Raw genomic sequence first — 25,088 nt, forward strand, 5'->3', positions numbered from 1 at the left:
CCAAACACAGAGTAAAACAGCCCTGGCTCACATCACAAACTCGATTTCTCCAGCGATGCTCCAGGAGCGCCGAACGCCTATGGAGGAAAACCCGCACACCAGAAAACTTCATCCACTACAAGTTCATGTTAAGGACCTATAACTATTCCCTTCACCTCGCCAAACAGACCTACTTCACCAACCTTGTTTCCTCACTTGCCAACAATCCAAAAAAACTCTTTGACACCTTTCACTCCCTCCTCAGTCCCAAAGTACAGACCCCTGTCACAGCCCTTCATGCTGATGACCTGGCCTCGTATTTCACAGAGAAAATAGAAAACATCCGCCAAGAGATCAGCTCCCAGCCACCAAGCCCTGTGAATCCCATCCCTCCCCATATTCCATCCAGCTCACTTTCCACATTTGACCCAGTCACAGAGGAGGAAGTCTCCAGGCTCCTATCCTCCTCTCGTCCTACAACTTGCCCTACTGATCCCTTCCCCACACCTCTACTCCAGTCCCTCTCTCCGGTTGTCGCCACTCACCTAACTAAAATCTTCAATCTCTCTCTCTCTTCGGGTATCTTCCCCTCCTCCCTCAAACACTCTATCATTACTCCATTATTAAAAAAACCTTCTCTTGATCCGTCCTGCACAAGCAACTACAGACCAGTCTCCAATCTCTCCTTCATCTCTAAACTCTTGGAGCGCCTGGTCTACTCTCGCCTCACCCGCTACCTCTCCTCTCACTCTCTTCTAGATCCTTTACAGTCTGGCTTCCGCCCTTTACACTCAACAGAAACTGCCCTTGTCAAAGTGACCAATGACCTATTGACAGCAAAACGTAACGGTGACCACTCTCTGCTTATTCTTCTTGACCTTTCTGCTGCCTTTGACACTGTTGACCACCATCTCCTTCTCTCTATGCTCCACTCTATCGGCCTAAAGGACACTGTTCTTTCCTGGTTCTCTTCCTATCTTTCTGGCCGCTCATTCAGTGTATCATTTGCTGGCTCCACATCTTCTCCTCTTCCTCTCACTGTTGGGGTCCCTCAAGGCTCAGTCCTTGGCCCTCTTCTTTTCTCCCTCTACACTGCCCCAATTGGTCAGACCATCAGCAGATTTGGCTTTCAGTACCATCTTTATGCTGATGACACACAGCTATACACCTCCTCCCCTGAGCTCACCCCCGCTGTACTACAGAACACCAGTGACTGCCTGACTGCAGTTTGCAATGTCATGTCTGCTCTCTATCTGAAACTTAACCTTTCCAAAACTGAACTTCTTCTTTTCCCTCCATCTTCCAACTTTCCTCAACCTGACATCTCCCTCTCTGTGTGTGGCACAACGATAAGTCCTAGGCCGCAAGCCCGCTGCCTGGGGGTTATACTTGACACTGATCTTTCCTTCACCTCCCACATACAATCTCTTGCCCGCACCTGCCGCTTGCACCTCAAGAACATCTCTAGAATCCGCCCCTTTCTCACAATGGAAACGACAAAAACCCTCACCGTGGCCCTGATCCACTCTCGCTTGGACTACTGTAACTCTCTATTAATTGGTCTCCCCCTAACTAGACTCTCTCCTCTACAGTCAATCCTTAATGCAGCAGCCCGGGTCACCTATCTGGCTAACCGCTACTCGGATGCCTCTGCTCTGTGCCAGTCATTGCACTGGCTGCCCATATATCATAGGATCCAATTCAAACTGCTTGTTCTCACCCACAAAGCTCTCCACAGTGCAGCACCCCCCTACATCTCAACCCTCCTCTCTGTCTATCAGTCCACCCGTTCTCTACGCTCTGCAAGCGACTTTCGACTAACATCCACACTAATTCGAACCTCCCACTCCCGGATCCAAGACTTCTTCCGAGCTGCACCAACCCTCTGGAACGCTCTACCCCAAGAAGTTAGGACAAATCACAACTTACTCAGCTTCAGACGCACCCTAAAGACGCATCTTTTTAGGGCGGCCTATCACACTCCCTAATCAGATTCGATTCACATAGTCCCTCTACAACCTCTCACAACATAGCTCCACATCAAACTCCATGGCACCCAAAGGCATCTCAAGGCTCGGGCCCACTGGTCCAGGAAACCATTATCCAGCCCCATTTCCGTGAGATGGTTGGATTGTCATTGTAAATAAGCACTTGAACCTTGCCTCTCCCCCCATCTCATTGTAGATTGTAAGCTCTCACGAGCAGGGTTGTATTTTTTTTTCCCCTCTAAATATTGTATTTCTATAACTGTTACTTGTTTGTATATGATCCTCCTGAATTGTAAAGCGCTACGGAATATGTTGGCGCTATAGAAATAAAGATTATTATTATTATTATTATTAGGTTTAGATTGGGTTTACTCTAAATTGATAACGAAGGAAAAAGGGCGAGAAATTTCTGCAGAACTTATCTGTAATGATGACAGAGGTTTGGGGAGAAGAGAGTAGCATGGGAACAGGTTAGATTCTTCAGCAAAAATGACATTTAAATGTGTTCAATGCCAAAGAAAGCAAAAACTCAAAGAAAAACAAAAGTCTAATTGGATTAATTGATAAATGTAATAATGGTATTTAAGAACTTGTGTCTAGGAATGTGTGGAGCTGCAGATCTGACATTATCTCTCCTTTCTACAAGACTGTTTAATGTTTGTTGGGGAGGGTAGGGAGGGGAGTAGAGGCTGGGTAGCCTCCAATGTTTATTTGGTTGTAACTTGTAAAACTTTAATAAAAACATTTAATTAAAAACAAAAATGAGCTTGAGGGTGCAATGCAGAGGTGCTGGAAATTGCTTGGCACAAGTGGGACACAAATGGAGTCCAACAGCCACTTTTAGGATGCCACTAAGTTTCCTCAGTGTTTGCTAATATAATAGCTTAGTAAAAATGAGCTTGAGGGTGTCATGCAGAGGTGCTGGAAATTGCTTGGCACCAGTGGGACACTAATGGAGTCCAACAGCCACTTTTAGGATGCCACTAAGTTTCCTCAGTGTTTGCTAATATAATAGCTTAGTAAAAATGAGCTTGAGGGTGCAATGCAAAGATGCTGGAAATTGCTTGGCACCAGTGGGACACTAATGGAGTCCAACAGCCACTTTTAGGATGCCACTAAGTTTCCTCAGTGTTTGCTAATATAATAGCTTAGGCTAAGTTCACATTTCCGTTGTTTTGTATCAGTCACATGTGTCGCTTGACGCATGTGACTGATGCGCTGTTCAACGCTGTACAACGGATGACAAAGAACAGAATTCTTTGTCAGATTCCGTTGTGTGCGGGGGGCGGAGTTCGGGGGGGGGGAGCCGAGCGGGGCCGTGGCACTGAGGACGTCAGTGCCGCAGGGACTGCAGGACAGGGGAGTGTGTGTGTGAGTGTAGACACATGCTGAATGCGGGAGGGGGCGGAGCCGAACAGGGGGCGGGGCCAGGCGCTGAGGATGTCAGTGGCAGTGCCGCGGTCTGCATGGCTGGGGACAGGTGAGAGTGTGTGTGTGTGTGTGTGTACACACATGTGCGGAGTGCGGGAGGGGGCGGGGCCGAGCGGTTGGCGGGGCCAGACGAGGGTGTCAGTGGCATTGCTTGTCTGCATGGCTGGGGACAGGTGTGTGTGTGTGTGTGTACACACATGTGCGGAGTGCGGGAGGGGGCGGGGCCGAGCGGGGAAGTGTCGGCCTCCCTGCACAAGTAACCAGACTAAATATCGGGTAGCAAAGCACCCGATGTTTACCTTAGTTACCCGATATTTACCTTGGTTACGGGCCTACACCGCTTAGCGCTGGCTCCTTGCACCGTAACCAGGGTAAATATCGGGTAACCAACCAAAGCTGGTGACGTGTGCAGGGAGCCAGAGAGCATGCGCAGCGAAATCCGACGGATCGCGCTGCTCAAAAAACGTTACATGCTGCGTTCCTCCCGCCCGGCGGTCAGTCGTTCCACGACTGATCAGTCGGGCGGAGGGTGCAACGCAGCATCATCAGTCCCAATCCGCTGCTCATACAAGTCTATGGGAGCAACGGAATCCGCTAAACGGATTCCGTTGTTTACAATAGCAGCGGATTGTGACTGATACATTTTAGCGGAAATGTGAACTTAGCCTTAGTAAAAAATGAGCTTGGGGGTGCAATGCAGAGGTGCTGGAAATTGCTTGGCACAAGTGGGACACTAATGGAGTCCAACAGCCACTTTTAGGATGCCTGTTATGATCCGGAAACCATGGAACACCACCATAAATCATTGGTAAAAGGTGACAAGAGCATTGGCAACTACTTTACTAGAAATTCATGGTGGCCATGTATAATTTCGCGTTACACCATAAATTTCAGGCTTAGTACCAGCTGAGAATGCAAAGCTGGTATTAACGCCTATATTACCCAGCATGCCACCAACATCAGGGCCACTGGATGAGCCAGGTAAAGTGCCTGGAAATGGTGCTAAGAAACAATGCACCATTTCCAAGTACGGCTGCATTTTTTAGCATTGGGGGCCCAGAACGCTTGGGCCTTACTATGCTGAGAATCCCAGGACCCAGCTGCTTGGTTTTAACTGACTGGTTATCAAAATATGGTGGGAGCCCTTGCATTTTTTTTTAATTATTTTTTTAAATAATTAAAAAAAAATTAATGGCTCGTCCAGCGGCCCTGATGGCGGTGGCACATTGGGTAATAATAGGGTTAGGGCCACCTTTGCATTATCAGCTGGTACTAAGTCCGAAATTCATGGTGTCACGCCAAATTAGACATGGCCACCATGAATTTTTAGTAAACAGTAAAAAAAAAAAACAGCACTTTTTTATTAGAAATAAAAAAAAACCTTTAGAGACTCCATCTTTATCATACAAAAACCCTTAAGAGCAAATGGGTTCTTGTCTCCCTCATTCCCCATTCACAATGGCACTTGGCAGGGATGCCCGTTGCCCCCCCTGCTCTACGTCATTGTTATAGAGCATCTGGCGGTGGCCATTCGAAATAACGCAAGTATCCACGGCATTGAGGCGAGGGGGTGAGCCTCGCAAACTGGCCTTATTAACGGACGATCTCCTCATGTTCATTTCCCAGCTACATATCTCTTTCCCTTCATTACTCAAAGAGTTTGAGACGTTCGGTGATCTCAGTAACTTCAAGGTAAACGTCACAAAATCGGAGGCCATGAATGTTACTTTATTTGGGGAAGAGCTAGCGCGTACCAAAAAATTTTCCTTTTAAGTCGCAGTCCATAGCAATCAAATACCTGGGGGTGGTGACTCCAAAAGACCCAACAAAAATCCTACAGCTCAACCACCTAGCCCTGTTGGAAAGGCCAGTTAGGGATTTGAAAAGATATGATAAGCATAATCTGTCTTGGTTTGGGCATATAAACGCCATTACAATGTACATTCTACCTAGATTTCTGTTCCTGTTTCAAACAGTACCTATTTAGCTGCCAGGGATGTTCTTTAAAGGACTCCAGACGGCCCTGTCTAGATTTGTCTGTTGCAATCGTAGGCCTAGGATAGGCATAAAGACTCTTATTAGACATAAGAATGCGGGAGGAGTGGGACTTTCTAACTTCCAACTTTATTATAGGGCAGCGGTCCTACTCAGATTGATTGACTGGCAGTTCCAAAGGAGTGTGAAACAGTGGGTGGAGATTGAACAAGAGGGGTCAGAGGCTCCCCTCCATTACCTCCCATGGAGGGTGGGAGGGGGAAAGACACGGGTGGGGAAAGAAATGGACTTGGCAATAACGACTTTGGAGGTCAGGGACCAAGTCGTCAGAAGGGGCTGTCTCTCTCGGGGCAGGGAGCCGCTTACTCCACTTTTTGGAAACACCGAATTCCCCCCAGGGCTTCACTCTAATAAATTCTTGGGATTCAGGCGAGCTGAGGAACCATGTTTTTCATGTTCTTCAGGGAAACATTCTACCACCCTATAATGTTCTATCGGCCAACCAACATGACATACCCTGGTTAGAATACATCTAGCTGAAATCATTTTTAACCAGACATAATAGAGACAAAGAGTTCACAGAGCCACCTTCCCCATTTGAGAAGCTGTTCTTGCTTGCGTCACCACCCGACCATGTCATTTTGCATATTTACCAGATCCTGAACCAGAGAGACTCCTCAGAATATCCCAAGTTTGTATCTAGATAGAGAGAGGAGTTGGAGGTTGATTTTTCTGAAGAGGATTGGAACAGGGCATTTCTGTGGTCACACAAGTTGTCTTTGGCCTGTATAGCACAGGAAAGAAAACAACAAAATTCTCACCCGATGGTATCGTTGCCCTTCTACATTACCTGCCACTTTCCCCTCTGTGTCTGACAGATGTTGGAGGTGTGGTACAGAAAAAGGATCAATGTTACACATCTGGTGGAGCTGTGCTAAATTGCGACCATTCTTGGGATGCAGTGTTCTCTGTCTACCAAAAAAATGAATGGTAATAGGGTGGAGGGATCCCCTCGGGTGGCCCTCCTCTCTATGCTCCCAGGGTCTATCAATCGCAGAAGGGAGACCTTTTTCGTTTCTGCCTAACGGCGGCTTGTATGATTATCCCCAAATATTGGAAGCAGACCAGTTGTCCCACATTGTCGAATTGGCTGGGGGAGATGACCGGGCTTAAGAGAATGGAGGACTTAACGGCAGAGTTGAATGGGTCTTTAGAAAAATTTACCAGGGTATGGGTCCTATTGATCATGTTTTTGGAAACTCCAGAGTTTCGGGAGATTGCTGGGAACTCTTGAGAGGGCGGACTGGCTACCCTACTCCCTATCCTCCATACCTTCTAATGGCTCCCTTGCCTTTTCTCCATTTCTCCTATTCCCTTTTCTCTTAATTTCTCTTACTTCTTTCTTTTTAGTTTACAGCTAGACAAGTTAGGGTTCTGGGGATTTTTTATGTGTAAATAATTATTTGCATATTAATTGATGGTAGAAGGCCTAGGGAAGATGTCATATTTAGGGCTGGGTTACTGTTGATCAGACCTCAGACCCTCATTGTAGTTGCAAAGAAGTAAAATCTCCTACCAAAAGTTAGACAAGAAATGTTTTTTCTTTTCTTATGACCTCAGATATGTGAAGCCAAATATGTCAATTTGCAAATCTTTGTCATGTTTATATGCTTAAAATTTAATAAAATAAGATTTGACATAAAAAAAATCCTTAGTCCGATGTTGTCCATAGGGAGAGCAATGTCAGCTCTGCTTCATTGCTCTGTACAGGCAAGCATCTATACATAGCGAGAAGCAGGCTGAGGATACAGTTCCACTTGCGTTTTGCACGATAAAACATCGGATTGCTCTCACTCTAGTGCAAAACTATCGGGCACTGTCCATCTGCGATTGATTTCTCATGCCATAGCAGCATACGGAAAGAATCACAGCATTCTGCATTTGGCAGCGAGTTTCGGCTCACGCACCCCCATACAACTCTATGTGTGTGTGAAACATCGCACTGCACTTGCATGTAATCCGAGTGCAGTGCAATGTAGACAAGGGTTCAAAAGGATAAGGCACTTCTACCAAATTTCTAGTCACTAGGGTGCTCAGGTAGGTTTCCAAACCATACCATACAGTAGTAGGCACTCCTGTATAAATTACCAATGTAGACAAGAGACAGGCAGCGAAGGAGATGGCGAAAAAGTGCTCCCTCCCTCTTCTCCGCACCTGTGATGCGATTGCAAGACCATCGGCTGACGCTCACAGCAGTATGTCATTAGCATATAGCTTCCGATGCTCTCGCATCGGAAGCTGTGCGCAAGTGGAACCGTACCCTGACAGTGATAGTCAAAGTTCAATCGATTCCATGGCTAAGCCATGGACTCAGGTGAACCCTGACATCACCGCGAACACAGCCGAAAAAAGCCAAAGAGTGCAGTGACGAACAAAGCAGTGAATACCACTAGAAGTTAATGATCGGACCAGGAAGCCGAAGCGGCAGGGAGATAGCGGGTCTGCAGGACGCGTCGCTGGACCTGTAAGTATAATCATAATGTTTTTTAATAATGTGCTTTTTTTTTTACAGCCCCTGGCCCAAACTGGACCCGAACTGTAACACGGGTTTCCCAGGAAAACTCGTGTCCGGGACCTTGTGCACGAACACTATGTGTTCGGTACGGGTCCAGAACTTTACAGTTCGGGTTCACCCATCCCTAGTCACAAGCATTTTAAATCAGGGCAAAGTCGTGTCTCTTAGTTCAAACAGACGGAAACGTTTAAGAAGAAGACTGGAAGAAGAAGGAAGAAACAGGTGCCCGCCCATCTCCACTTATCGTGCATCAGCAAATCATGTAATTTCAAAGAATTATTTGCTTTCCTTGTATTTATAATTTCACACTTTTTTTTAGTTGCCACCTAATATTGAGCAATTTAACAATTCCTTTTTTCATAGTTGTGGTTTCCTTCCCACATATAAATTCGGTTTTATGCAGGTTTCTCTTTTACTTGCTACATTTCATCAGTCATTGCACTTGACGTCCAATTCTTTGTGATGTATCTTACATTCTCACTTCTCGCACCTTTGTGTGTTTTCATACCCGCCGTCTTAGGGAATGCTGAACTGGTGATTGCTTCTTTACAAATATTTCTTTAGGACTTTCTCCTATTAAATAGCAGCTTTTCCCTCATTACTATCTAGACTCTATACAACATCTAATACATTTCTTCTATATCTTTGCTTTTTTTTTTTTTACCAGGAAGAGTTTGAGATGTTTACCAAAAGATATGACAAGGTTTACAAGAGTCCGGAAGGTAAGAATGCATCATATGCTCCAACTTGTTTGTGTTACTATATATATATATATAATGAAAACGGAATGAAACTTTCCGGTTTCCCATGCTAGTATTAACCTGGCTTCAAACTGGATTGGCAGCACCTTTACAAATGTGAGCAGCAGGTGCGTATCTGTACGTGATGTGAAATGTATGAGAAAAAAAGAACAGTTGCACACTGCAAAACCACAATAAATACTACCTAATATGGAGGTATTTAGAATATTAAAATGGCCATTATAATACTAGCCCAGCGCCCCTACAAAGGAGGGTGCCGTGAAGGGGAGCTGGGCTAGTATTACAATGGCCATTTTAATATTCTAAATACCTCCATTAATATTATATTAGGTAGAATTTATTGTGGTTTTGCAGTGTGCGACTGTTCTTTTTTTCATATATATATATATATATATATATATATATATATATATATATATATATATATATATATAATATTACCTCTCATGGATGTTTTTCAAATAGAACATAATTTTCATCATTATCACAATGCAAACGTGCAGGTTCATTTCACCTGTTATTCTCATTAACAAAATGTTTATCCCACTGGTAATGTTATGCCAATTGGCCAAGAATGTCTGATGATGGCATATCATCATTTACTTTACACAGTATCATGTTGGTTCGACATTGTAATGCTTAAGTCAGTTTCATATATCCATTGTTTGCATCCGAAATGGATTGCAATGTACAGACCCGCCGTTGTGTCCTGACCCAAACGGACCCTGCCAATCCATGCATTGTGCTCAGTACTTGCACTGCGAAAAATTATGTGTAAAACCGTCCTTAGGCCGGTGTCACACTTGCGATTGCCTCGCGTGTATCTCGCGTGAGTTTCGCGGTGCATCACCCGTCACGGGCTCACACGCTGCTCACAGGAGCGGGTCGGTTGCATGCATCTCTATGCAGCTGAGACGCTCTTGTGAGGAGAGGGCGAGTCTGTGCCGGGTGATGCACCGCGAGACTTGTGCGAGATACACGCGAGGCAATCGCAAGTGGGACACCGGCCTTAGACACTAGTAGCAAAAGACTGCAAGCTAGGCTTAAATCTGTCCATAGGCAAATGATTATCTCAGTGATTTAAAGAATTTTTTTATAAAAGGTGTAAGGAGAAGTTTAGATTTAAAGAGAAAAAAAATGTTACAGTTGTTTTAATTTAGGGGTTTATTTTTATCAGTATATTGGCGAAAAGGGGAGGGTGATTTAAAATTTTAGATTTTAATTACTTTTAATTTTTCTTTTTTTTAATTTTCACTTCTTTTTTTAGTCCTCCAAGCGATTATGAACCTGCAATTATACTGCAATACTTATTTATCTCCCATCAAGCCGAGCCCATAAAAATGTAAAGCGGTGGTTCACTACTCTGCAATAGTGTAAAACTGATAGGGAAGGCTTTTTCTAAATACCGTGTTCATCCAATTCTGCCTCTGAGTGGCGCTATCATAGTCCACTCTTCCTCATGATGTGACTCCCTGGGCTCTGGGATCCGGTGATGTCACGTCAACTGAGGCGGGCCCCTGTCTTCCTGAGTGACTGGGCTGTGAGTGGAGTTTCACCGCTTGTCACAGCCCAGCATCGCTCCTGCTTGCGGCACTCTGCAGTGAAGGAGAAAGCAGGGAGACGCTGGGCTGTGATGAGTGGTGAAACGCCGCCCACAGCTCAGTCACTCAGGAAGACTGGGGGCCAGTCTGGAAGTTGATGTGACATCACCGGATATCAGCTGTCACGGAGGCCGGGGGGGGGGGGTCACTGCATTGGGATGAGCGAACCGCAATAGTGCTGCTCAGAGGCAGAATTGGCTGAACAAGGTATTTAAAAAAAGCCTTTCTTATCAGTTTTACAGGGATGTGGCTCCCATTGCAAAGTAGTGATCCACGCCTTTAATATCTATGCTGACTAACTTTTAAGACTTTCATGGGCTGGGCTTCATGGTAGCATCGAGAGGGCTATGGCAAACCATTGAATTAATCTTATTAACCAGGGACCATTGGGTGATAGAGCAGAAGCCTCATTTAATGCCATTTTTGAGGAAGATTTTGGTGAGAATCCAATAATAAAAAACATAGCTTAATGATATCTAATGACTAGCATATTTGTACAGGTAAAATATATCTTTGTACCGTGTTAGCCGGTAGAGATAAAAAATTGTTTAAAAGAATTGAAGTCCTCAGTGGTTGATACCTTTTAATGGCTAACTGAAAAGATGGCAGTAATAGCAAGCTTTCCAGACTACTCAGGTCTCTTCTTCAGGCTCAAACAGTCACCAGGTTTGTCCCCTATAAGCTTCGGCCACCACCAGTGAGCTCTTATATACAGCATTTTAGAATACTGTATGTAACAGCCCAGGCCGCTCTGTATAACCTAAAAAAACAAATTCATAATACTTCATCTAGGGGGTGGTCTGGTTCAATGCGTCTCACTGCTCTCTGGTCTGGCGCCTCCTCTCTGCGGCGATCGCCATCCTCCTTCTGAGGCCCATGTGCATGACGCGTCCTGCATCATCCACACAGGCTGGCATTGAAGTCAGATTAGAGCTGAGAAAATAATCGCTCATGGGTGCTGACTAGAGTTGAGCGGATCGGCTATAATCCGGGTCCGACGGATCCGGATCGGGTTGCCGCCGAAGTCCGGATCCGATCCGGAATCCACGGCTATGTAAATGAATGGGGAGTCGGATCCGGGGGGGGGGGGTGAGAGGGAGAGAGAGAGGGAGAGAGGGAGAGAGAGAGGGAGAGAGAGAGAGGGAGAGAGAGAGGGAGAGAGAGAGGGGAAAGGGGGGGAGAGGGGGGAGAGATAGAGGGGGAGAGATAGAGGGGGAGAGATAGAGGGGGAGAGATAGAGGGGGAGAGATAGAGGGGGAGAGATAGAGGGGGAGAGAGAGAGGGAGAGAGAAAGGGGGAGAGAGAGGGGGAGAGAGAGGGGGAGAGAGAGGGGGAGAGAGAGGGGGAGAGAGAGGGGGAGAGAGAGAGGGAGAGGGGGGAGGGGGGGAGAGAGGGAGAGGGGGAGAGAGGGGGAGAGGGGGGGAGAGGGGGAGAAGGGGAGAAGGGGAGGAGGGAGAGGGGGGGAGGGGGGGACAAGGGGGGGGAGAGAGAGAGAGAGAGAGAAAACAAAAAAAAAAACAAAACACGGATCCGGATCGTGCGACCCGGATCCCGAGTGCTGGTCGGACTCGGATCGGAACCTCAAACCGTTCGGATCCGGATTTTTCAGATCCGGGTCCGCTCAACACTACTGCTGACACATAGGCTAAAATTGGTCCAAGTGGAATGGGATGTTTTATCGTACTCCACTCGCTCAGATTTTCATGCCGTGTGGGCTTAGGCCTAACTGTAGATGATGTTTTATCTTTGCAGAATATCAATATCGATTGTCTGTTTTCACCTCAAATTTAAACACTGCCCGTCGCCTACAGAGAGAGGAACGAGGAACAGCAAAATATGGGGTCACCAAGTTCAGTGACCTTACAGGTAAGTCATCAATTGTGAAATTAAAATTTATAAAAGTGTATTTTAGGGAAGGACATATGGTTTATATATTAAAAAAGGTTTTCCCTGAAACACCTCTTTAACCCCTTTCTTTCTTTCCTTTTTATATACTTTTCCTCCAATTTTTTTAATTTTTCCATCAACATAGAAGGCTTGTTTTTTGAAGGATGAGTTATATTTCTGAATGCCATGCCATGTCATTTTACAACATTATGTACTGAAAAATGGTAAAAAAAATTTTTTAAGTAGGGTGAAATTGTGGAAAAAAAAATACAATTCCACAATTGCTTTTCAGTTTTAGGACATTCATTTTGCAACAAGGCTATCTGCACCCTTTGACATTTTTTATGACTAAAAAGATGGAGCGTTTTTGGTCGCTAAAAACGCATCGGTAAAAACACGTGTTTTTGCCGCGTTTAGGTGCGTTTTTGGCTGTGTTTTTGATCTCTGCGTTTTGCTGCATTTTTCCAATGTATTGTGTGCCGCCCCTGCAGCGGATCGAACCGCTCGGATCCAGGGGTGGTGATTACTCGTGGCTCGAGGGTCTCCGGACCCGGGGGACAGGGGCCACACTCAATTGGAAAAGGGGGTATGTACAGGGGAGATGTAGTTAGTTCATGACGCCACCCGTGGTGTGCGGTAATTGGAAGTACCGCCACTGCCGTTGGGAGTACCCGGGGTGATGGAGTGGGGCAGCAAGGTGTCGTTTCCCTCCACGAGTAGGGGGAAGGCCCGGGACTCTGGATGGTGCTATGGGATGCAGGGGAAGCGCAGGCTCGCTGGATGCAGGGGTTAATTAGGTACTCAGCAGTAAAGCAGATGCTGACAACAGGGTAAACCAAGTCTCTGACTGCTGCTGTCTCTTGAGGGGAGCTCGTCCGGGTCCCGTCTCCTGCAGAACTGCCTGGTGGTCTGTAACCTGCCTCCTGGCACAAATTTAGAGTGTCCGTTGTGGCCCGGTAGCTTGGAGCTCTCCGGGCCCCGCTCCCCACTGTGGCTAAGTGTGGGAGCCTGCTCTCAGGAGCTCACGCTTGGGATTTCAGTGGGTCGCTGGTTAAGAAAGCCCTATCCCCCTCGTTGCGCTAGTGCCCCCGATCTCAATGCTTCGTGGCAACAGTCCATAAAGGCCCTGTCCTCCGCAGGTTAATTGCCAGGTCGCCTGAAGCTTCTCCCCAACCTAGGGTCCGTGTATGTACCCCGACGTACCTTGGTCCCTGACCGGTGATAGGATCAGGCGGCTGACCGTCCTCCTTGATGGGTTCCAGGCAGAATTGACATGACCATTATTTTTTCAGCTCAAAAACGTAGCTAAAAAAAAAAAAAAAGTATGCGGATAGCAAAAATGAAAACTCATAGGCTTTGCTAGGGAAGCAAAGTCATGCAGTTTTGAGCCCCAAAACGCACCTTTTTTCCGGTCAGTAGGATTACCGCGATATCAAATATGTTTGAATGTTTTATATTTTTACTTTGATCATTTTTGTTTTGGGAAAAGAAGATGAATCAAACTTGTCTGAACTTTTTAATACTTTTCAAAACCTTTTCTTGATATCGCTATATGGTTAAGCTGCACCGTGTAGACGTCCTGCTCTGACAGCTCTCTGCAGGTAATCTGCACAGAATACTAATAATACTTACAATTCTTTGCTCATTTCCAGGAAATTGTAATTAGTTTTGGTCCAAAACAGATCTAATAGCTGCAGAGCAGGAAGCCATGTTCAAGAAAAGTAACTTAAAGTCACGTTTGTCTTTCTCCTGTCAGTAAATTTGCCACCAGGTTCATCTGAGTTTAGCATAAGTGGCAGAAACCCCCGATTCCACTGCTTTCTCTGCTGCTGATCTACCGGTTCTCTGTATAACCCCGCCCACACCACTGATTGGCAGCTTTATGTGTACACTGTGCATAGGCGGAAAGCTGTCAATAAGTACTGGGGGTTGGGGTTACACATAGCAGAAGGACTACACATGCCACAAGACATATAGTCCTGTAGTTATAATCTCCTGCTGATAAAATTGTCATTTCTGTATACACTGTGCATAGGCAAAAAGCTCCCAATCAGTGGTGGGGGACAGGGTCATACACAGCTCATGAATATGGCAGCAGGTTTACTAGTCCTTTAGTGATAATTTACTGATGATAAAACTATGATTTTATTAAAACTGCACTAAGCAGCCCAGTAAGTGATACATCGCATTAATCAGGGTCTCTGCCTCTACGTTATGCTGCTCTTAAGGCTGCTTTACACGCAGTGACATCTCTAGAGATGTTGCTGGTGAAAGCACCTGCCCCCATCAGTTGTGCGTCATGGCCAAATCGCTGCCCGTAGCGTACAACATCGCTAGGACCCGTCACACGGACTTACCTTCCTAGCGACGTCGCTGTGGCTGGCGAACCGCCTCCTTTCTAAGGGGGCGGTTCGTGCAGTGTCACAGCAACGTCACACGGCAGCCGTCCAATAGGGGCGGAGAGCAGCCGAAGGTAAGACACGCCCACCTCGTTGCCGGAGGACGCAGGTACGGTGTTTTTCGTCGTTCCTGCGGTGTAACACGTAGCGATGTGTGCTGCCGCAGGAACGACAAACATCCTGCAACGATATTTGGGTTTTGAACGACGCGTCAACGATCAACAATTAGGTGAGTAATTTTGATCGTTAACGGTTGTTCGTGCGTTTCACATGCAACGACGTCGCTAACGAGGCCGGATGTGCGTCACAAATTCCGTGACCCCAACGACATCTCGTTTGCGACGTCGTTGCGTGTAAAGCCCCCTTTAGATTAGGTGGTAAAAACCTGGTGATAGATTCCCGTTAAGAAACAAGAGGGAAACAACTGCTAGTCATCTTACATGACTGCAGCATCATTGTCGTTCCTCAAGACTTGGGATATCCCTCTTTTTAATTAAATTATTATTGTGTGTTTTAGATGAAGAATTCACAAGAAATACTTTGCCTTACGATAATCCCCTTCCTTCAAATAATGTGAAGCAACTAAAGGTAGGGGCCACACCAGTTCAAGGATCTTGTGACTGGCGCAAAGCAGGAGTCATTTCAAAAGCCAAAAATCAGGTAAGAGACAGACATATATTATTAGGAATTATTGCATTATTATTAATCTATTAATACTTATCTACACTGTTTCTTTAAAGGGAACCTGTCAGGTGCAATATGCACCCAGAGCCACGAGCAGTTCAGGGTGCATATTGCTAATCCCTGCCTAACCGTCTCTGTATACACTAGCATAGATAAAGAGATCTTTAGAAAAAGTATTTCTAAAGATATTTTACCATATGCTAATGAGTTTGGGGACTAGTCCCCTGGGCGTTACTTCCCCTGGCTAGTCGGCCCCATTAGCATGTTAGTACACCTCTGTGGGTGTGCTATCATGCTAATGAATGTGCAGCATCAGGGTATCTCACTCACCTCTCCGCCGCCATCGCATCCGACGCTGGATTTTGGCTCTCTGTGCATGACCCCAGAGGTTTGGTTATGCGCACTACTTCAGTTTGAAGCCAGGACGTGTACACCCAGCTTCATAGTGCGCATGAGCGAGCTTCCGGGGTTATGTGCACTGAGCCGAAAACCAGGGTCGGACGTAATGTCCCCATAACTTCTGACTTGCGGAAATCAAAAGTTACATCACAAGCTCCCAATGCAACTCTGAGAGCCAGAACGAGGCTCTCATAGACTTGTATTGGGTTGTGACCTCCAGCTCATGAAACACTGTAGCTGCTGGCAGGTCACAAAACCCAAACCGACCAGAGCAATGCTGGAAAAAGGTGAAGCCACCAGAGGATCAGTATAAGACAGGGGTCAAGGGACTTTAAATTTAAAGCACCACTCCAGTAGTGCAATAAAAAAAAACAAAAAAAACGCTAGTAGTGCTGTTAACAAAACTGTGGTGCCGTTTACATCCACTTGCGTTCTGGGCTTTTGTTTCCATGCTATAGTGGGGTATAAGCTTTTCCACAAGCAGAAAGTGCATCCAGATTTGCTAGACTAAACCCCAAACATAATGTACATAGGAAGATCTGTCAGCACTCCTTGCATTTGTTTTTTTAAAAAAAAAAAAAAATAGTTTACTCTATTCCCTAGCATAGTTTTTAAGAAATCAATTTATTGTGCTTTTTTTCTTATAATGGACGTTGCCTTTTTTTTCTTCATTATTTTACTTTATTTTTCAGCATAATTCAAAGTAATATTCATAGAATCATAGAATGGTAGAGTGGAAAGGGACCTCAAGGGCCATCAGGTCCAACCTCCTACGAGTGCAGGCTTTCTTAAATCATCCTAGCTATATGTTTATCCAGTTTTTACATGAAGATTTCCATTGATGGAGAGCTCACTGCCTCCTGTGGTCGCCTGTTTCACTCCCTGACTGCTCTCACCACCTCCCGTGGTCGCCTGTTCCACTCCCTGACTGCCCGCACTGTCAGAAAGTTTTCCCTAATGTCTAATCTGAATCTCCTTCCTTTAAGTTTCCTCTATTGCTTCTTGTACTTCCTTGTGCTAATGAGAATAGGGTAGTTCCCTCTGCACTGTGACTTCCTTTCCGAAATTTGTAGACCGCTATTAAGTCTCTTCTCAGCCTTCTCTTTTTCAAACTAAACATCCCTAGTTCTTTTAGCCGTTCTTCATTGGACATGGTTTGCAGACCTTCTACCATTCTTGGTTGCTCTTCTCTGGACTTGCTCCAATATACAGTATATCAATGTCTTTCTGAATCGGGGCGCCCAGAACTGTACACAGTATGCCAGGTGGGGTCTGACCAGGGCAGAGTATAGGGGAATAATTACCTGTCTTGATCTAGATTCAATGCTTGTCTTGATACATCCCAGAATTATGTTGGCCTTTTTAGCTGCAGCTCCGCATTGTTGGCTCATGTTAAAGTTAGGATCTACTATTATGCCCAAGTCCTTTTCCCCGGTGCTATCACCTAGTTCTATTCCTCCCATACTATACATACTTTTTACATTTCTTTTACCCAGATGTAGGACTTTGCATTTGTCCCTGGTAAATACTATACTGTTCTCCTCGGCCCATTGTTCGAGTGTCAAGATTCTTTTGAATACGCTCTCTTTCGTCTCTAGTGTTGACTACTCCTCCTATCATAGTATCTGCGAATTTTATGAGTTCCCCAGTAATTCCATTGTCCGGATAATTTATAAAGATATTAAACAGCACTGGGCCCAGGACAGAGCCTTGTGGCACACAGTTTTTAACTTTCCTCCAGTTTGATGTGTAGCCATTTAGCAATACTCTTTGTGTACGATCATGAATCCAGTTGTGAATCCATCTAACCGATTTTTTGTCGATTCCATACTTGATCATTTTTTCAATGAGGATGTTATGTAATACACCTAACAAATGATCATAGATGGGGTAATTGCAAGCACAAAACCGAAAAACACAGGTTGCCAGACTTATAAATCAGGGAAGGGGCCCAGGTTTTGTAATGTTATGTAATACCTTATCGAATGCCTTACTAAAGTCAAGGTATATACTATATCAAGAGCATTCCCCTTGTTCAACACTTCAGTGATTTTGTTATAGAAGGAAATCAGGTTTGTCTGTGGCGCTCGACAAGTATACCTACTATCCAAAATTGGATGCTCATGTACTGCCCCGCACTCAGCTGTAGCCGAGCCACTCTGATCCGGCCTCGTTTGTGGGTGGCTCGTTTGTGGGTGACGCCACCCACGGGTTGTGGTGAATGTGGACACCACCGCTGCTGTTTACTAGGCACCCGGGGATGATGTTGCGCAGCAAAGGTGTTAACCCCTCCGTGGGCAGGGGTAATGGCCCCGGGACCCGATGGATGTGATATGTCGGTGCTTGGCAGTGCAGGGCGATGTGTGGCCCGAGGGCACAGTTGTACTCACTATTACAGATGCACAAGAGTCTCTGGTAGACCAAGATGATGGTGGTCGGTGCCAGCAGCCGGCTGCGTCTGGTCCCCCACTCGGGTTGGAGGTCTCCGCCTTTCTCCTGCACCTTCTGTGTAGCTGTGGACAGCCCGTGCTTCAGCAACGGGAGCCCGCTCCTCGGCGTTGTGTGTCGGGAGAGCCCGTTTACCCGCAGACGCTGGCCCGTGAGATCTCTTCGCCTGAGCGGTGGCTTTTTTATCCCTCTCGGTGGGCTGTTGTTTTCAGTCGGGACTTGGGTGGGAAAAGACCTAAAGTCCAGACCTCAATCAGTTAATTAACTGGGTCCACTGGTTTATGGACCAAGTTTCAGGGTCTGAGTACCCCCCTTTGTGCTCCGGTTTCCAGTCGGCTCCCCGGTTCGGTACCGGCAGACCACTACCCTGCCCCGGTCCCTTACGGTTCCACCAAGCCGTCTTCCCGGCTCCTGCAGGCTGGGGCCACCGTATGCCTCCTAGCCAGAGGTGACTGGGCTCCAACCCAGACACCGGTTGTTAGACTGGGGCAAACCTGGGCACAGGTCTGCCTCTGCACTTTACCTTCACTCCTCCATTGTCAAAAACTAATCTAAAAACTGGTTTCTCCTGCCTCAGGACCTGTGAACTCCTCGGTGGGCGTGTCCAACCACCTGGGCACGCCCCCTGGTGTGTCCATCAAACCCTGAGGGAGGTGACTAGGGTTTTAAGGTTGGCTGATGACACTTTATTAGGGGACAGGTGTTATGCAAGGGCCTACCTGTGACTACCTCGCTAGTCCAGGGCGTCACACAAAGTTGTGCTGTGGTTTTCTGGGAGCTCCTGCGGAATGTCCTGCGGATATATCCACAGGACACTTTCCCAGTGGGCACATAGCCTTAAGGGGGCTTTACATGCAACGATATCGCTAACGATATGTCGTTGGGGTCACGGAATTCGTGACGCACATCCGGTATAGTTAGCGACGTCGTTGCATGTGACACCCACGAGCGACCGCTAACAATCAAAAATACTCACCAAATCGTTGAACGTTGACACATCGTTCCTTTCCAAAATATCGTTGTTCATTTTGGACGCAGGTTGATCGTCGTTCCTGAAGCAGCACACATAGCTACGTGTGACACCCCGGGAATGACGAACAACAGCGTTCCTGCGTCTTCCGGCAACGAGGTGGGTGTGTCGTTAATGCGGCTGCTCTCTGCCCCTCCGCTTCTATTGGTGGCCTGCTGTGTGACATTGCTGTGACGCCGCACGAACCGCCCCCTTAAAAAAAGGGTTTGCTCGCCGCCCACAGCGACGTCGTTAGGAAGGTAGGTGCGTGTGACGCGTACTAGCGATATTGTGCGCCACAGGTAGCGATTTGCCCGTGACACACAAACGACGGTGGCGGGTGCGATCGGCAGCGACATCGCTAGCGATGTCGCTGCGTGTAAAGCAGCCTCTAGCCTCTTTTGCAAGTCTCAATTCGTGTTCAGCCTTAGCTCCTTTGACGGTTGTCTTGCAGAGTCTGCAAACTTGCAAACTGCCATGTATTCTTCCCTAGGTATAATCCCCATCTTACACTTGTATGTTTCCATTTTATTTTTAAGCAGGTGATGTAATTTTTTGGTCATCCATCCTGGTTTCTTTAGGGCTTTCCCAATTTTCTTCCTTTTAGGTATTGTTAGTTCTTGTGCATTAAGGATTTCGTTACGGAACTTTCCCATCCTCTGTGTGCAGTTTTAAGCTTAAGAATTATGTGCCATGGAATTTTACCAACCTTTGCCTTTAAACCCTTGAAGACTGCTTTGCTAAAGTCAAGCCTTGAAGTCTGTGTCTCCTCAGGTGTTCTTCCTCTTGCAACCCCAAATTGAAGGATAGCATGATTGCTGAGTCCCAGTGTTCCTGCTACTCTAAGGGAGGCTTTGCACGTTGCGACATCGCACGTGCGATGTCGGTGGGGTCAAATCGAAAGTGACGCACATCCGGCATCACTTTCGATATCGTACTGTGTAAATGCTAGATGATACGATGAACGAGCGCAAAAGCGTCGTTATCGTATCATCGGTGCATTCTCCGACATTTCCATAATGCCGGTTCCACGACAGGTACAATGCAGTTCCTCGTTCCTGCGGCAGCACACATCGCTGTGTGTGAAGCCGCAGGAGCAAGGAACATCTCCTACCTGCCACCGACGGCTATACGGAAGGAAGGAGGTGGGCGGGATGTTTACATCCTGCTCATCTCCGCCCCTCCGCCGCTATTGGCCGCCTGCCGTGTGAGGTCGCTATGACGCCACACGACCCGCCCCCTTAGGAAGATATTGTACCTGCGACGGGGGCGGGGACTATCGCGTGCGACATCGCAGCATCGGTTTGCGATGTCGCAACGTGCAAAGCCCGCCTTAGTCCCTTAACCATATCCTCGTTGTTTGTTAGTACTCGGTTAAAGATGGCTGTTCCTCTTTTATTTTCTTCTACCAGCTGGGAGATGAAGTTGTCTGCAAGGAAGGATAGAAATTGGAAACTCATACAGTAGGCACGGAAAGTATTCAGCCCCCTTACATTTTTCACTCTTGGTTTCATTGCAGCCATTTGGTAAATTTAAAAATGTTCATTTTTTTTCTCATTAATATACACTCTGCACTCCATCTTCACAGAACCCCCCCCCCCCAGAAATGTAGAAATCTTTGCAAATTTATTAAACAATAAAAACTGAAATATCACATGGTCATAAGTATTCAGACCCTTTGCTCAGTATTTAGTAGAAGCACCCTTTTGAGCTAGCACAGCTATGAGTCTTCTTGGGAATGATGCAACAAGTTTGTTCACCCCTGGATTTGGGGATCCTCTGCCATTCTTCCTTGCAGATCCTCTCCAGTTCCGTCAGGTTGGATGGTGAATGTTGGTGGACAGCCATTTTCAGGTCTCTCCAGAGATGCTTAATTGGGTTTAGGTCATGTCTCTGGCTGGGCCGGTCAAAAATGGTTAGAGTTGTTCTGAAGCCACTCCTTTGTTATTTTAGCTGTGTGCTTAGGGTCATTGTCTAGTTGGAAGGTGAACCTTTGACCAAGTCTGAGGTCCAGAGTAGTGATGGGCGAACCCCCTGATGTTCGTGTTCGGGAGACTCGCCCGAGCTTTTTGTAAAGTTCAAGTTCGGGTTCTGACATAAACACGAACTTGAATCCCAACCCCATACTTGGACTTTACAGTTATGGGACGGGGCGGTAAAGGGTCTGTAAAATAAAGACTATAGTTAATAATGAACATTGTCATTATACTTACCGCTCCTGCGACGAGTCTTGCAGACCTGCTCAGCTGCTGTCTCCCGGCCGTTTCTGCTTCCGGGTCGGATCATTAACTTTTGGCGGTATTCACTGCATTGCTCATCACGCGGCAGTCTTCGGCTGTTTTTGACCATGTTCGCGGTGACGTGAGGGTTCGCCCGAGTCCATGAGCCTCGGACTCGATTGAACTTTGATTGTCACCATGCGAGTCTAGCCTCGGTATCACCTGGCATGGCGCACACTCTCCCAAGAGGAGCGGGTCGGCTGCATGTATTTCCATGCAGCTGAGGCACTCCTGTCAGGAGAGTGTACGCCTTGCTGACAGTAAACAATAAAAAGAAAAACATAACACATTGAAAAATTTTTTTTATTAGAAATAAAACAAAAAAAAATTTAGAGTCTCCATGTTTATTATTAAAAAAATCCTTTGGCCGATGTAGTCCACAGGAAGACCCATGTCAGCTTTGCTTCATCACTCTGTGCAGACAAGCGTCTATACAGAGCGAGAAGCAGGGAGAGCAAGGTCATCTCTGCTTCATCACACTGTACAAAGCGAGAAGCAGGCTGACACTGAGGGTATGATTCCACTTGCGTATCACTCCTGCGAGTCTGTCATTGGTATGACCCAGCACGGCGCAAACTCTCCTGACAGGAGCGCCTCAGCTGCATGAAAGTACATGCAGCCAACCCGCTTCTGTCGGGAGATAGTGCGCCGTGTCGGGAGATACAGATATGAGACTTGCACAGTGACAGTCAAAGTTCAATTGAGACCATGGCTCATAGACTCGGGTGAATCCTGACGTCACCGCGAACACGGCCGAAAAAAGCCGAAGACTGCCGAGTGACGAGCAGTGCAGTGATTACCCCCGGAAGTTAATGCTCGGACCCAGAAGCAGAAGCAGCCGGGCGACAGAGTCTGCAGGACGTGTCGCGGGAGCGGTAAATATAATCATAATGATTTTTAATAATGTGCTTTTTTTTTTTTACAGCCCCTAGACCTGAACTGTAACACTAGTTTCCCAGCAAGTTTGTGTTTGGGATCGTGTGCACGAACACTATGTGTTCGGTACGGACCCCGAGCTTTACAGTTCGGGTTCGCCCATCACTAGTCCAGAGAACTCTGGAAGAGGTTTATATATGTTTAATATTATGAGCACATGTTGCATATAACCTTTCTCTTTAAAATTGATTCTCTAGAGCATATGTGGCTCCTGTTGGGCTTTTGCCGCTGTTGGAAACATTGAGGCACAGTGGGGAATCCTTGGATATCCAGTAAATTTATCAGTTCAGCGTAAGTTTCTATACAGTACTTAGTTGTCACAATATTCCTGAATTTGTGTTAAATAAACCCTACAGAGTTTGCGGTCAGTTCTCTCATATTTATCCTTACTATCAATTTTCTTGGACTTTTGCTGCAAAAAAAAAAATCTGAGTTCACTTACATCTCAATGAAACGATTGTTTTTTTGTATGTGAACCACTTTCAACTTTCAAAAATAATAGAAAAATAAAATTGTCCATTTTGAAGACCGATTTCTTTTGCATGCAATGTTCCACTGGTGAGAGCTGTGGTCAGTGATATGTATAGGGGTATCGAAATCTAAAGGTTTCGGGTCCACTGTTTAAGTTAGGGGTCTAGTAAATACAGTAAAAAGTTTTTTTTTGTTTTTTTTTAAAATAAAGTTTTAAAAAATAAATAAAAGTGCAAATCCCCCTTTTGGTACCACTGCATTAATAAATACACAATCTATCAAAATATTAAATAAATTAATCCGAAAGGTAAACAGTGTAGTGATTTTTTTTTTTAAAATGCCAGAATTTAGGTTTTTTTTATTGCAACCACTAGATTGCAATAAAGTACAATAAGAGTCGATCAAAACATTATACGGTATCTACCAGAAAATGGTAATTAATAAAAACGTCAAAAATACGGCCCTCAAACATTTGTCCCGCGCATCATCGACCCCGCAAAGAACAATGCAAATAATTGCATTGCTTACCCATTTCTGCCATTAAAAATAAAAGTAAATAAAACTCCAACCATAAATAATATCTTAAGCGGGCTTTACACGCTGCAACATTTGTGCATCACGGGCAAATCTCGTTAGTCCCCGTCACACGGACTTACCTGCCTAGCGACGTCGCTGTGGCCGGCGAACTGTTTTCTTTCTAAGGGGGAGGTTCATGCAGCGTCACAGCAGCGTCACTAAGCGGCCGCCCAATAGAAGCGGAGGGGCGGAGATGAGCGTCCGTAACATCCCGCCCACCTCCTTCCTTCCTCATTGCCGGCAGACGCAGGTACGATGTTGTTCCTCGTTCATGCGGTGTCACACGTAGTGATGTGTGCTGCTGCAGGAACGAAAAACAGGCTGTGCAGGGTCCTGCACCAGCAACGATAATTGGGAAAGGAACGACGTGTCAACGAGCAATGATAAGGTGAGTATGTTTGCTCGTTAACGGTCGTTCGTGCGTTTCACACGCAACGACGCCGCTAACAAGGCCGGATGTGCGTCACGAATTCCGTGACCCCAACGACATCTCGTTAGCGATGTCGCAGCGTGTGAAACCCGCTTTACCCCCAACGGTCACAGAAAGAAAAAAACAACTTGCTCCTCAAAACAAAAATGGATGGGTGACAGCAGCATTCTCAAAATATTTTTTTCTTTCAAGAAACATACTTCTATTACTAAAATATAATGGTGGAACTGCTCCTCCCCAGGGACTCCTGAGGAGATGCCAAAATTGAGGATGAAAACCATGTGCCCCAAAAAACAGGGACTTGCCTATAGATTCGTGACGACGGTTATTTACTGCAAACTCAGTAAATAGAAGTAAATAAAAAAAAACCAATCCTCTTGATTTTCAGAAACAAAACACCTTAAATAGGTCTCAAGATTTTGTTTCTCCCGTTCAGTCTGACCATTGGACTGAGGATGAAAGGCAGATGAAAATGAAAGATGAATCCCTAGTCAAGCATAAAATGTCTTCCAAAACTTTGATATGAATTGGGTCCCAGGATCTGATACAATATCAGAGGGAAGCCCATGCAGTTTTACAATCTCATTGACAAACACTTGTGCCAAAATATTAGCACTCGGAAGTACAGATAAAGCAGTAAAATGAGCCATTTTGCTAAACCTATCAATCACTACCAGTATTAAGCGGGCTTTACACGAGACGATAGATTGTGCGATATGTCGTTGGGGTCACGGTTTTCGTGATGCACATCCGGCATACCACACGACGTGGTCTCGTGTGACACCTCCTAGCAACGCAGTATCGCTCACAAATCGTGAGTCGTGTACTCGTCGCTAGGTTTCATATAATTGTTTAATTAAAATGGCGGAGGTTGTTAATCATTTCCGTGGCATCACACGTTGCTCCGTGTGACACCACGGGAACGATGAACAGCAGCTTTACCTGCCTCCCGCGGCATCCGACGGCTTAATGGAAGGAAGGAGGTGGGTGGGATGTTTACATCCCGCTCATCTCTGCCCTTCCGCTTTTATTGGCCACCTGCCGTGTGACATCGCTGTGATGCCGAACGTCCCGCCCACTCCAGGAAGTGGACGTTCGTCGCCCACAGCGAGGTCGTCCGGAAGGTAAGTACGTGTGACGTGGGTTCAACGAGTTTGTGCGCCATGGGCAACTAATTGCCCGTGACGCAAAAACGACGGGGGCGGATGTGATCGATTGTGCTATCGCACAATCTATCGTC

The 25,088-nt window shown here is 46.2% G+C and overlaps 1 protein-coding gene across 1 annotated transcript in view; it reads left to right on the plus strand.

Moving 5' to 3' along the window:
* Positions 1–8,430: 8,430 nt before the first annotated feature.
* The window catches only part of LOC142254609 (cathepsin W-like), a 41,763-nt gene continuing 25,105 nt past the window's right edge, over positions 8,431–25,088 (plus strand). Inside the window, exons 1-5 of the mRNA XM_075325737.1 lie at positions 8,431–8,502; positions 8,636–8,690; positions 12,083–12,196; positions 15,134–15,276; positions 22,569–22,662. Coding sequence (XP_075181852.1) covers positions 8,431–8,502; positions 8,636–8,690; positions 12,083–12,196; positions 15,134–15,276; positions 22,569–22,662 — 478 coding nt within the window. The remainder of the gene's footprint in view (positions 8,503–8,635; positions 8,691–12,082; positions 12,197–15,133; positions 15,277–22,568; positions 22,663–25,088) is intronic.

This window comes from Anomaloglossus baeobatrachus, chromosome 10, assembly GCF_048569485.1.
Source record: "Anomaloglossus baeobatrachus isolate aAnoBae1 chromosome 10, aAnoBae1.hap1, whole genome shotgun sequence".
Classification (NCBI taxonomy): Eukaryota; Metazoa; Chordata; class Amphibia; order Anura; family Aromobatidae; genus Anomaloglossus; species Anomaloglossus baeobatrachus.